Source organism: Myotis yumanensis, unplaced genomic scaffold (genome assembly GCF_028538775.1).
Source record: "Myotis yumanensis isolate MYYU_CA2020_CCGP unplaced genomic scaffold, mMyoYum1.0.hap1 SCAF_7, whole genome shotgun sequence".
NCBI lineage: Eukaryota > Metazoa > Chordata > Mammalia > Chiroptera > Vespertilionidae > Myotis > Myotis yumanensis.
The window spans coordinates 14048629-14062274 of record NW_027223758.1 but is presented as its reverse complement, the minus strand read 5'-3'; the positions used below and the strand labels follow the sequence as shown (position 1 = coordinate 14062274).

At 44.5% G+C, this 13646-nt stretch overlaps 1 protein-coding gene across 1 annotated transcript; it reads left to right on the top strand.

Annotated features, from left to right (window-relative positions):
* The first annotated feature begins 1818 nt into the window (after positions 1–1818).
* On the top strand, positions 1819–10644 carry LOC139014444 (cystatin-8-like). Its single transcript, XM_070421413.1, has 3 exons — positions 1819–2049; positions 6677–6790; positions 10561–10644. The coding sequence occupies exons 1-3, from the start codon at positions 1819–1821 to the stop codon at positions 10642–10644; spliced, it is 429 nt and encodes a 142-aa protein (XP_070277514.1).
* Positions 10645–13646: the final 3002 nt, after the last annotated feature.

The following is a 13646-nucleotide window of genomic DNA, read 5'->3' as shown; positions in this document are numbered from 1 at the left end:
TTATCTTTTTACATAGGTTTTCAATTTCTTGCTGTCTCTCTTCTCTTTCTGGTACACCGATGATGCAAGTGTTGGTACACTTGAGATTGTCTCAGAGACTCCTTATGCTATCCTTATTTTTTTTGGATTCTTTTTTCTTTTTGCTGTTCTAATTGGGTGGTCTTTGCTTCCTTATATTCAAAATTGCTGATTTGAGTCTTGGCTTCTACTCTACTGTTGATTCTCTGTAAATTATTCTTCAATTCAGTTAATGTATCTTTCATTTATGACTGGTCTTTTTTTATGCTGTTGAGTTTCTAAGTTCATTCAACATTCTTACAACCATTGTTTTGAACTCTATCTGGTAGCTTGCTTCCCTCTGTATCGCTTAGTTCTTTTTCTGGAGATTTTTCCTGTTCTTTCATTTGGGACCTATTTCTTTGTCTCCTTATTTTGGCTGCTTCCCTGTGTTTGTTTCTATGCATTAGGTAGAGCTACTATGTATCCCAGGCTTAGTAGAGTAGCCTAATGTTGTAGGTGTCCTGTAGGATCCAATGTCATAGCCTCTCTGATCACCCAAACTGGGCACTTGAAGTTCACCCCAGGTGTGGGCTGTGTACACCCTCCTCTTGTAGTTGAGCCTTGATAGTTCTTGGCTCATCAATGGAAGAGATTTACTCCCAGGCTGATCAGCTATAAGGACTGCCTATGACCACTGATCTCCCCACACTGTACAAGACCAGCTGTGCAGGAGCCCACACCAAAGAACAGGACTTACTTCATCAGAGTCTGCCTCTGGAGTGCATCGCTTGTGGAGGTGGTTGGGTGGTAGTGCTTAATGTGGTCTAAAGCTTTCCACTGCATGTACTGCTCCGGGGCCTCCTGAGGGGTGCAGGCCAAGGTCAGGTGAAGGCACCCTGGGACTAATGCTCACCTATCTACCTTTCTAGTAATTTGCTGGACACTGATTTGGGATTTTCACAGAGAAGCAGAATTTCTAAGAGCCCAGGGGGTGCATGATCCCCACAGGGTGGGCTGTGTTACCTGCTCTCTGGCAGAACAGTGGAGAGAGGTAGTATTGGGACTCCCTGGCCAGAGGGAGTCCAGAGGCCAGGCATTTAGGAAGCTAGGTTCATGGCACATGTGAGCAGGAAATCTTTGAGGGACCCTCACTCCAAGGGCAGAAGCAGGAAAGGTTTGCCTGGACTGAAGGTCAGTGGCAGGAGTCTGGAGATGCCCTCCCTGAGGCAGGGTCACAAGTGCTAGATTACATCACAAAGTGGGACCTCTCTGCAGGGGCATGGACTCAACAGATGAAGAGAAACCAGAGATTAGGAGGCCATAGGCCAGGGTATAGCTGCAAGCTGAGAGTGCTGGAGACCCAGGAGAACCACGAGCTGGCACCGAGGGCAGAATCTGACTCCACAAGGAGGAAGGAGCAGCTGGCAGTGGGGTAGGTTGGAAGGCCCACTGGGTGCTGGAGCCAGGAACCCAGTCACATCTTATAGGCCTGAGACACACAAGCAAAAGTTTGTGGTGAGGCTTACAGGGTAGATGTTGGTACCTCTGGGCTAAGTGCTCTCCCTGGAACTGCAGACCACACCCAGGATAAAGAGGGCAGATGCCTGGAGCAGAGACTCCTCATAGTTTCTCTAGGGTGGGTTTCCTTCGAGGGCAGGGGTAGCCCTACAGGTGACCCTGTCTTGAATCTAGCTGGGCTGATGTTGTTGTGGTAAGATCTTTGAACCTATAACAGCAGCAGCAGCGGTCACCCCATCTCATCTGCAGCTCCATCCCTGAGAGGACAAAGGCTCACCTGTGCCCCTGGATGGAGAGACCATGACAAGACTCTGGGGGTCCTGCCTGTTCCTGCTTACCCTTGTGGTGGCTCTGATGGCCAACACAGAGCCAGACAAGAATAAGGTCAAGGTTATAAGGGAATTAAAAGTTATTGATGCCTCTAATTACAACGTGAAGCAGTGTCTGTGGTTTGCCATGCAAGAGTACAACAAAGAGAGTGAGGATAAGTACATCTTCCACGTGGTCAAGATAGTGCAAGTCCAGCTGCAGGTAAAGGTGTTCTCTCTCAATATGCATATTTGTTTCTGGTGTAAAGACTGAAGCCAGTGTGAAAAATTGGGCATCTGAGAAAAACATTGATATATGAAAATCCTAAATATGTAAGTGCTCAAGCCATATACACTTGCACATTACTATAACATCAGTGCATTTCCTATATGTGCTTGGACTGTCATTCTAAGTACTTTACATATATTAACTCATTTAAATCCAAAACTAAAAATCAAATGTTCATTATTTGTATTTGCTAAGGTTATTGGGAGACCAATTGAGTACCATGAGTATTTTGCAACAATGCTGCCACAGGCCACATTTCAACCTACCCACATAATGTGGAATGTGGAGTTGAAAAGAAACACATAGCACACTATCTACTGTGTAGGCTAATAAGGTGCCTTCTCCTCCATTCTTTAATACTTTTAATCCAACATTTTCATGGAAGTGGAGACTATGATTTTCTGTTTATAGAACAGAACCACAAATTGCCCAAACCGAGGAAGTGTTACTGACTTGGATTCTAGTGTGTGGGGTGTTCCCCGGAGTTTCCAGGACGTGGCCTTGGCTGCCATGTCTGATAAAAGGCTCTGTGTTGGAATTCAGCCTCAATGGTGGGATGGTGGGATGGTGGGGTGGTGGGGTGGTGGTGTGGCTTATAATTGCACCATGCAACTTATGAGAATGAATTGAAAATGGAAGGTCATTGTTAGCAGAGCTTATTTCAGGCTTTACACTCCCCAGACTGTCTCTTAGCAGGAGCTGGACCACTTTACATGTTGATCCTTATAACTCCATCTCTTGGGAATATGAGAGCCAGGAGCACCATATTTCAAATGTTATGCTGCTGGTGCAGCATGCTTTACTGATTGGGCACATGCCACAATCCATCAGAAGGCACACTCTTGTGACATCTATATATATAAAAGGCTAATATGCTAAGTGTCCAACCATCCAACTGGTCACTATGATGCACATTGCAGGAGCTGCTGTGATGCACACTGGCCATTTACAAAGAAATGGCACCATGGACCTGGCACTGACAAAGCAACACTCAGCTTCCCCCAAGTGGGACACAGGCCCCGGCCACCACCCCAGAGTGACACCCCACCAAATCCCAGCAGATGCTGCTGAGGCCCCATGGTGCAAAATGTGGCCTACAGCCCAGCCCAGCCTAGAAACGAAGGCTGTGGGCACTGGGTAATGAGGTCATATAGCAACACCCAGCTTCCTCTCCCTAGCGACTAGACTCCTTGGAGTTTCTTCAGCCCAGAAACACGACTTGCTTTATAGCCAGGTGGAAACATTTTACACTTTAACCAAATGTCTGTGAAGCGTTTTCATGTGTCTCATCTCATTTGATCCTCACAGAAGTTCTGGAGTAGGTATATAGGAGACTCGATGGAATCCTATTTTCTTTTCATTAGCTGGAAAATGGAGATTTAGAAAGCTTAGAAACTTGATCCAACTGAAAAGAAGTAAAAAATGGTGGACCTTGAAAATGACTTCAGGTTTCCTCACTGCACAGAATATAGTCAAACACTGCTGCAGTTAAATGTTTTACCCTTTGTTTTCCCTACAATAATAATCTGCTTTGTGTTGATATTTACTGCTGTGTTGCTGACAATTAAAGAGAAGTTGGGGTGCTTCACTGGGCTGGGAAAAGTTTAGCTAAATCAGAAAACAGGTCTAATTAAGCAAGTTTATCTATATATATAAAGCTCTTGCTGGCGCCAATCACACACATGTGTTTCAATCTGTCATTGTCAATTGTGAATTTGGTTGACACTTCTATTATATTTTTTCTAATTAATTTCCTTTCAATGTGCACGAATCCATGCACCAGGACACTAGTTTTGAGATAAAGGAATAGCTCCTAGGTCTTGTAACTTTCCTAGTCTTCCTCACAGTTTTTTCCCTTGGTACCCCAGGAACATACACATTTAGCAAGTTTCTCCAAAGCCACTTCTATATTAGCCATTGTAGGTGGGGCTGTGAGATGGACAGAAATGATCATAGCCCTTGGGGAGCCATCAGTCCAATTAGAAAGAAAAAATGCTCAACCATGAATGAGGAGCCGCGATGTTTGTTTGAGAGACATGGAACATAGACAAGGTCTGGTTATCAGGGGAAGACTTCTTCAGACAGCATTTCTCCTGAGGAGCTTGTAAATGTCCTACTGTATCCTCATCAATTAAATGAGAGTCTTTAGGGGGGTCCTAGGCCTTATTAGGTGTTAAAATCCTCCAGGAGGTGACCCCTATATGCAGACAAGGCTGAGTACCACTTTTCTAGGTCAGCCCAAGGTCAGACTAGGAGTGAAATAAGGTGAAGAAGGTGGGTAGGAAATGTTTTAGTTTGGGTTTCCCAGAAGCAGACTCTTGTGCTATAATTCAAGTGCAGATATTTGGAAGGCCATCCAGGAAGCACCAGGAGGCCAGAAGGGGGAGTGTGAGGGGTCAGGGGGCACCCATGTGGGGTAAATTTCTGAGCAGGTTACCACCTTGGGCAGCTGGGCTCAGTCTATCTGGGGAATCAGGGAGAGGGCATAGAGCCTGATTAGAAATGGGGCCACCCTGTAGGTGAGGAGCTGGGCTACTTATCCACCAACTCTTACCCGGCCTTGCCCAAGAGCTATTCTGGGAGTCCGTGCTCCTGTTGGCAGCAGGAAGCCCCAGCATGGAGCCCCAGGACCTAGCAGTGTGCTTAGGAACAGCATGGGATTGGGGCACCACTCATAGCATCTGCCACAGAGGAAGGCAGGGAGGTTTATGGTGCATGGGGGTGGGGAAGAGCGTTTAGGCATAGCAGGTTGCCAGTGGGAAGAAACAGGGCCCATTTGGCAACCCAGGAGCCAGTGTGACTGGCCAGGAAATAAACAGGGACCACCAGGACTGTCCTTGCAGGCCATGGGCAAGACTTTGACTTTATTTTAGGAGCACTGGAAAGCCAGACAGACATGTGGTCTGGAGTTCTCAGAATCCATGTTATTAGATTTGGGTTTTAAAACTGTCATTCTAGGTAACCTATATTTAGAAAGAGGTTATGCAGATTCAATCAAGGTGTCCATGAAACCGGATGTCCATGAAACTTCAGGTTCACATTCCCCAGGAATCACACACAGCAATCCTCTGCCTTCCTCTGGCTGGACAAGAAAAGTGGGCGGAAACAAGAGAGGGGTGAGCATGGTGGTTAGGGATGCTAGTCCACATGCTAGGATAATCTTGTTTGAGCCCTGGGTTAGCTGATAGTTAGATGGATAGTTAATTAGCTCCTCTGTGCCTCAGTTTCCTTACCTGAAAAAATGGGAGTGATAGCCTTACCCCAGAGGCTTGGTATGTGGGTTAACTGAGTTATTTTTTTAAAAATATTTTTATTGATCTCAGAGAGGAAAGGAAAGGGATAGAGAAATAGAACATCAATGATGAGAGAGAATCATTGATCAGCTACCTTGTACACACACTCTACTGGGGATAGACCCCGCAACCTGGGCATGTGCCCTGGCCAAACCATGACTTCCTGGTTTATACCTTGAGCTTCAACCACTGAGCACACCGGCCGAGCTGCCTGAGTTATTTTGTGCAAAGCCCGGGTGTAGTGTGTGACAGAGAGCGAGGGTCAGCAGGCATTATGACTAACAGGAAGTCCTGCTCCTGATCAGGTTCACGGCCACAGTATTTTTGAGATTCTCTAAATACAAACTTAATTTCCAAACTCAAGGTGTACCTCTGCTGGTCACTTCTTGATGTCTAACCAGCTTCTCCCCAATAGGCCAGTCTCCCTTGTTAATTCTTTGGAACACAGCCACAATTTAATACAAATTTATCAAGGTTCAGAGATGGCAATGAGGAAACGTACTAGAAAAAGTGGAGTCCAGGGAAGCTGGAACCAAGGCACAGATACCCCTTTTTTGTGGCTTGCTGTGATGTTTTCTAACCTGATGAAAGCAGATTTAAATGACCACCTTCTCCTTCACTGCACTCAGTCATTAATGAATTCAGTAAATACTGATGCCTTACTACAAATCTACTGCTACACTCCTTGCTAAACACTCAACAGAGAACAGAAAGACAAACTCCCTTGGCATAGCCCCTTGAGGACTATTTGCTGAGGTGGTGGGAGGGGCCTTGAGTAGAAAAAGGGCAGGGGATTTAAGCAGATAACAGAGCCTGAGGGGTGCGTGTGTGGAATAAGAATCATGGGGGATGTCCAATATGGCTGAAGTATCTGCCCCTCCATCTGGCCTACGTGAATATGTAACATCCTGGGCCCAGAGGAGCTGCTGGTTCTGGTGACTTCATTTTTCTCCCCCAACCCGTCACTGAGCGTGCAGCATGCCTTGGACTTTGGGACAGAACATGGAATTAGAAGACTTTGCCTTCCAGGAGGCCCCACACTGGAAAGAAGCCTCTTCCCTGCGTATCCAGCTCCATGTAGGGCTACGTAACTGGTATCAATGTGCAAAGGAATCCAGGCAGTGGGCATCACTGGAGAAAGACTGGCTAACAGATAGGGAGGCAGGATGAACATGAGAGTAGTTTTTTAGTGTTCGCTAAAACTTCTTAAAGGCAAAATACAACTTTTTGAATAAAATCGCACAATTGTTATAATTGCTGATTGACAGGTCACAGATCGTTTGGAATACTTCATTGATGTTGAAATTGCCCGCAGCAATTGCAGAAAGCTTTCAAACAGTAATGAAAACTGTGTCACTCAGGAAAACTCCAAACTGGCAAAGGTAAGTGACAAACCAACTGTCTGGGATGGTCTTGGCTACTCTTAAGCCCCAGCCAGAAGAACTTGGGGTGTCCAGACTCTCTCTTTGAGGTCTGGATGACTTCAAACATTTAGCCCCAGAAGTGGTCAACTCTGTGGCTTTTAGAGTGGAGAGTGTAGGTCTGCAGAATGTGGTGGACTTCTCTGAGACTTTCCCCACCCCTCAACCTAGGGACAGCATGCTGTCAATGTCACTCTTATTGAAAGGGCTCCATCAACTCTGGCCTCTTGGTGCAGGAAAACTTGCCCATGCATATTTATTGAAAGTCTTCTCTCTTGGGCCCGGATGAGCAGTCAGCTGTGGCTTCCCCAACAGTTGCTCATCCTTGAGAAGATACAAGAGGAAATTTGTTCATTCACTCATCTACTCATCGAAGCTTACTTGTACCAGTGCTGTTCTGTGTGTTGGTGATTAAGCAGTGACTAGGCCACACTGTGTCCCCATCCCAGACTTACAGTTGAGTCTTGCTAGGCTCAGCCATAGTTTCAATGAAGGTCCAATGACTCTCCCCAAAAAGCTGGGTTGGCCCAGGGGCCTTTCACTTGAAGCCTGTTTTTTTAATTTCAGAGGTGGGGAGAGCCCTGGATTATCCAAATGCTTAGTCTGAGGCTAGTGGAGGCCCCTAAGTTTTGCCTAGGAGGGGTGTCTTTGTCTTTTTCTTTATACCAATGGTTCTCCACATGAGTGGGCATCAGAATTACCGGAAGGCCTTGATAAACCCACATCCCACCTGCAGAATTTCTGATTTATTGGTCTGGAATGGGGTCCAAAAATTTGCATTCTTGACAAGTTCCCAGGTCATGCTGCTTCTGGCATTGAGTCCAGGAGCTTGCAAAGGCCTGATCACCAAGGACACTCCATCATGCCTGGGACTGCCTCTGTGTGCTCCACCTGAGCAAGTTTGATCATTTCCAGTTGACAGTAGATAGCCATTAGGGCACACATTTAAGCTGTGAGCGTGTCTTAATGCCATCTGATCTTTTATGCTAGTATTTAAAAAAAATTTTTAGTAGAATTATGGTCGGTTTAAATATATTCTTTTGTACTGGACTTATTGGAGTTATAGTGAAAGTTGTTGCTTTTTACCTGTTTGTAGAACATATTAAAAAGAATTAAGGAGAATTTTCCTCAAGGAGCTCACTTATTGTATCTAAAGTTTCCATGGACAATCTCAGTTTTTTTTCTTTATTGATTAAGGTATTACATATGGGTCCTTATCCCCACATTGCCAATCTCAGTTTTAAGATATATGTTTTTAAGCATGCATTTATCAATACTGAAAACTTTCTTTCCAAGCCTTTGGGATAATGTTGAAGAATAACAATGCCAAACAATTATTCTTATTCCTGCTTTAATGGAAATGTTTTCAGTACCAGCATTTATATTCTCTTATTAAATATTACATAAGTGCTACTTTCTGAAGTCTCTCCAATTCTCTCTTTATGAAGTGTTATTTTTAAAATTAAGAATATTTTCTTCTATTGATTATTCTTTCAGCATCTACCAAGTATAGTGAATTCTTTCTCTTCTTTGAACGATTAGTATAGTAAACTGAAATAATAGATCCCCTCATATTGAGTCCTTATTCTTACATGTCTGGACTATGGTACACTTTTCTTTTTTTGTGTAGCTTTATAACTTTATTTTATTATTAGTTCTCATCCTCTTTGACTGACGATAGCTTTTTGAAAATGGTGACAGGCCCATAGATCACCAATAAATATAAATTTCCTGGGTAACCACACACAGATACAGTATGGGGCATTTCTTATTCCTTTGACTCGGACAGCTTTGCTGAGCCTGGAGTTGAGGGGCACATCTGGCATTTCTGTCTCTTTCACTGCAAATGTTCATCTCTCTCTGCGAGTTGGGATGGGGGAGGGTGTGCACTTCTGGAAGGTCACTCCACAGGTGTGCTTGTGAACATTGACGGTGTGTTCTAAGTCACCACCACGTTGACAGCAGATAGCTTCCCCTTCCCACCTCCTTTCTTTGTTGCAGCCCTCCTGCCAGCCCCAGGTTGGAAAGAGAGCAACAGATTGTGTCTGCACTCATCTGTTAGAATGCAGTTGGGTTCAATATGCCACTTCTTTATTTAGGACTTTTGCTTTTATATAGTATATTCAGTACTCTCAAACTAGTATTAAGAACCTTTGGAGAATGAGGTGAAAACACAGACACACATGCACACACAGATGCACACATGGGCCAGTTCCATTGCTTCATTCTAAACCTATTGAATCAAAATTTCCAGGTATAGACACTCACATATACTTGATATCACTGGGAAAGCCTCAGAGGCACTGCTTTAGAACTGTCTAAAACTCGGCAGCCTCGAGCTAGCAGTAATTGTTTAACTTGCTAGTATTTTTAAAATCCCGTTTATTGATTTTAGAAAGATAGGAATGGGGGGGGGGGAGAAGGAGAGACCACACACCTGGATATGAGAGAGAAATATGAATCTGCTGCCCCCCGTGCACCCTTGGAATTGAACCTGACCCTTTCTATATACAGGATGACGCTCCAACCAACTGAGCCACCTGGCCAGGGCACTGGCATTTTAAAAAATAATTTTTGTTCTATTTACTAGGACAAACACTTAAGCAGTAAGAATGCCTTAATGCCATTTTTGAAGTTCCTTGGTAATACTGCTGCTGCAGGCCCTGGGGCCAGCCGTCCGGCTTATGATTTGGTCTCGGGGTTTCTCTTGTCTGGTATAATAAGAACGGAGGCCTGAATCCATTTAAAAACAAAGGGAGCTTTTGGTTGCCAAGCTGACATAATTCCCCTGCAAAGCCATCTTGATCTGGTATTGTCTGTGGGCCTGAGGGGCAAGAAGCTCCATTGTCCTCCTCTGTCGGTGTCTGATACTCAGCAGAGATCAACTCCTGACTCCATTCTCTCTGACTCTGTTTGCCTCAGAGCTCCTGGAAGTACCTCCTTGTTGCAGTCAATTATTTAAATGCCCTTTGCTGCTTTCCAGGACTTCTATCTATATCTATCTATCTATCTATCTATCTATCTATCTACCTACCTACCTACCATCATCTATCAATCATCTACTTATCTATCATCTATATAATTATCTATCTATCTACCTATCATCTAATTATCTATCTATATCTATCCATGAATGCATTCATCTATCTACCCATTCATGCATCCCTCCACCCATTTATCCATCCATCCACCTATTCGGCCCTTTATTTGCCCATTCATCATCTATCCTATACAGATAGAATATTTTATTTCAAAGGTATTTTTTAATCCTGTTTATTGATTTTAATACTAAACAAGAGAGAAGGGCTCTATAAAATGGAAGTCAGGTTAGGCCCTAGAATCTTCTAAATTGCTCTTATTCTGACTTATTTGTTATCAGAACAAAAGGCACTATTTAATTATTAATACAACATACATTGGTTCATATCTGGCATAGCATTGCTTTATTTACATTGTAGAATATATTTATAGAGAATTAAAAATAAAATGAAGTTGACATCTGATCTCCCATTAAAATATGGTGATTGTTCGATTTGCGATCTAATGGTTGGTGTGGAAACAGAGAATCCTCTGGGGCCATCAGCATTTGCTAATCATTATGAAGGTTTGCAGCATCCAGCTAGCAGGCTCCTGGGAGCATTTCTTGATGGATGATAACCGTCTTCCAGCATGTGTCTAAGCTGGTACCTTGTGGCGCACTACTGATTGTTTGTGGTGATGGTCTCTTTCAGAAAATGACGTGCAGCTTTATAGTTGGAGCACTCCCCTGGAATGCCGAGTTCACCGTGATGAAGATGCAGTGTGCAGACCTCTAGGGCTTCTGGAGCGCGCCCCACTGTCTCCGCCTTGCTCTGTGAACAGAACTGGGAGAAACATGCTTTCCTCATGCAGGCCTCTCTGCTTGACATTTTGTTTTCCAGTTTCATAGTATGTGGTAACGAAAGATGGGCATGTCCAATTCCTCCTTCCTGGCCGCAGTGGGGCCCTTTGCCTTTAGTCAGCCTGATGGTCCACCACCAGGAATATGCTTATCACTGGGTACAAAGGATGGAGTGAGGTCTGTTTCTGCCCCCCCTCTGCAAGTCTGGGGAGGAATCAGTTTTGATTGGGTAACAGCCCCTTACAGAGGTAGGAACCCAGTGGGTGCTAACTGAACATGCTCCTTTTGGAAGCCTCTTTTGCCTGGGGCTCCTTCCCTTCCCCTGCCGGAAGCCGGTCCATCATTGCTGCTTGACACAGTCACTGCAGGGAAGAAACATCTACACAGCATATGTTTCAAGGGACCTGGCGTACATAGCATACTGTTCTTAATATGTTTGCTCCCCTTCTTAGCACTATGTGTTTTAACCAAGGTCACCTCTCCGAGAAAGGTTGTTTCCCCAGGTGGGGATTTTTCCCTAGAGTTAGGGATTAACAGGACTAAGGAAGGGAATAAAATCCCTTAACTAAGTGCCAGGCTGATAATTAATCACTTTAACTATGAACAATCACTCTTAAGCTACATAATCTTTATTTAAGATAATCTCCTTCAGTTACTTCCTTGTAGTTTAACAGAACAATAGAGTAGTGACCTTGGAATGAAGATAACAAATGCCCTAACCTTTGGAATAGAATGGATAGGATTAAAATCAACTGGTATAAATAGAGATGTAACAGGAGAATAAAGAGAGAACCTGGCTGGAGAACCTGGCTAGGCTGCTGATCAACTGAATGCTGTCTCCGTGTCATTTCTTCTTCACCAACTCTGTCCACACCTTTGGAAACCCCTGGACCCACTGGGGCTGGACCCCAACATTCCCCCTCCCCCCAGGGCCCTGAGTGAATGGAGTTTTAAACTGTTAGTTGTAAGGTCGCTTTTAGTTCTGAGCTGACAGAGTTTGATTCTTTCGACTTCAAATGAGGGCAGGGACAAAACAGACTGCAATGCTTTTGCCCAAAGAGCAGAAGGTTTTGGACCAGATGACATGGAGGGTTTGAGTCTGGCAGTTCTCTAGCTTTTGTCTAGAACAGGGGTGGGCAAACTTTTTGACTCGAGGGCCACAATGGGTTCTTAAACTGGACCGGAGGGCCGGAACGAAAGCATGGATGGAGTGTTTGTGTGAACTAATATAAATTCAAAGTAAACATCATTACATAAAAGGGTACGGTCTTTCTTTTTTTTTAGTTTTATTCATTTCAAATGGGCCAGATCCGACCCGCGGGCCGTAGTTTGCCCACGGCTGGTCTAGAACAAGGGCACATCTGAAGCATGCACCCTCCCATCATGTGAACAGGAATATGAATCTGTGGGCCACTCTCAGATTACAGGAGGGCAATGACTTTGTCCCCTATCCCAACAGCCCCCCACCTTGGACACTACAGGCAGGTCTCTGGAGCTTTCTAACACGGAAGGTGTACCCCAATAAGTGCACATGTGTAGGTGATCAGCTTGCTCTGCTTTCAGAAACCTGTCTGCCTCTCCCTGCCAAGAACTTGGGCTCTACACTCCAACCCCTCACTGCACAAGGAAGCTCATTAGAAGCCCTTTCTGCAAGTATTCCCTCAGCCTCAGTTCTTTGCCGTGGGAAAGAACAGGACAATGGGGCTGTGCCCGTTGCCAACAAGAGGAAATTGATCTGTGGTAAAACTAGCTTCAACTTGCTGAGTGTTACAGCAAATTTTACCCCCAAGGGAAGGCCCTGAGCCAGGCTACAGATCAGAGAATTGGTTAAAAGTCCTGGGGCTCAATCCCCCACTCTTCCTCCTCATAAAGAAAAACACAAAATATTAATACTAGGAGTGAAACAGAGAATATTACTACAGACACAATCATGAAAAGGATAATAAGGAAATATAGTTGACTCTTGAACAACATGGGGATTATAGGCACTGACCATTTGCACAGCTAGAAATAAGCTTATAACTTTTCACTCCCTCCAAACTACTAATAACCTACTGTTGACTGGAAGCCTTACCAATAACATAAAGCTGAATAATATATTATGTACGTTCCCCTCTGTCTTGTTTATACCCCAGCAACAGCCACCTTCCCACAATTGCAGTATTCCAATAGCCCTTTACTGAGCACCCAACCTCCACCACTATTGATGTTCTTCAGTCCATCATCTACCATCATACACAGAATCACATTATAAAATTAGAAATCAGCCCAGCCAGTGTTGCTCAGTGTTGAGCATCAACCTATGAACCAGGAAGTTCAATTCCCAGTCAGGGCATATGTCCGGGTTTCGGGCTTGATCTTCACTAGGGAGCATGCAGGAGGCAGCCAATTGATGTTTCTCATCTATATTTCCATCTCTCTCTTCCTCTCCCTTCCTCTCTGAAATCAATAAAAATATATTTTAAAAATAAAATAAAATAAAAATTAGAAATCTGACAATGCCAGTCCTCTAGACCTTCATGTTTAAGCAGCTGCTTTTTAGTTTTCAACTTTTTGGGTCACCAATGGGCAAAGTACGGTTGTGAGAGGAGGGACAGATGAGGACATGAATAAAAGATGGTGGGACATGAGTGTAAAGCAGGTGATGGAAAAGGCAGGCCTGCATAGTATTCCATTGTGTGACTGCACCACAGCTTTTTAGCCACTCATCTATGTTAGGTCGGAGAGAGCCCAGGATCGGATACATGTAGACGTGTGCTGAGACAATGGACTCCCCCAGAATTTCTCACAGATCAATGTACCAGACACAGATACCGGCTTCTTCTCCCTGAATCCACATACCCCCACAAAGACACTGACTCCTTCCTGAATACCTTGCTGACCCCCCTGCAGCTGAAGCTTCCTCAACTGAATACCTCAGCTCATGTCCCTGCCCCT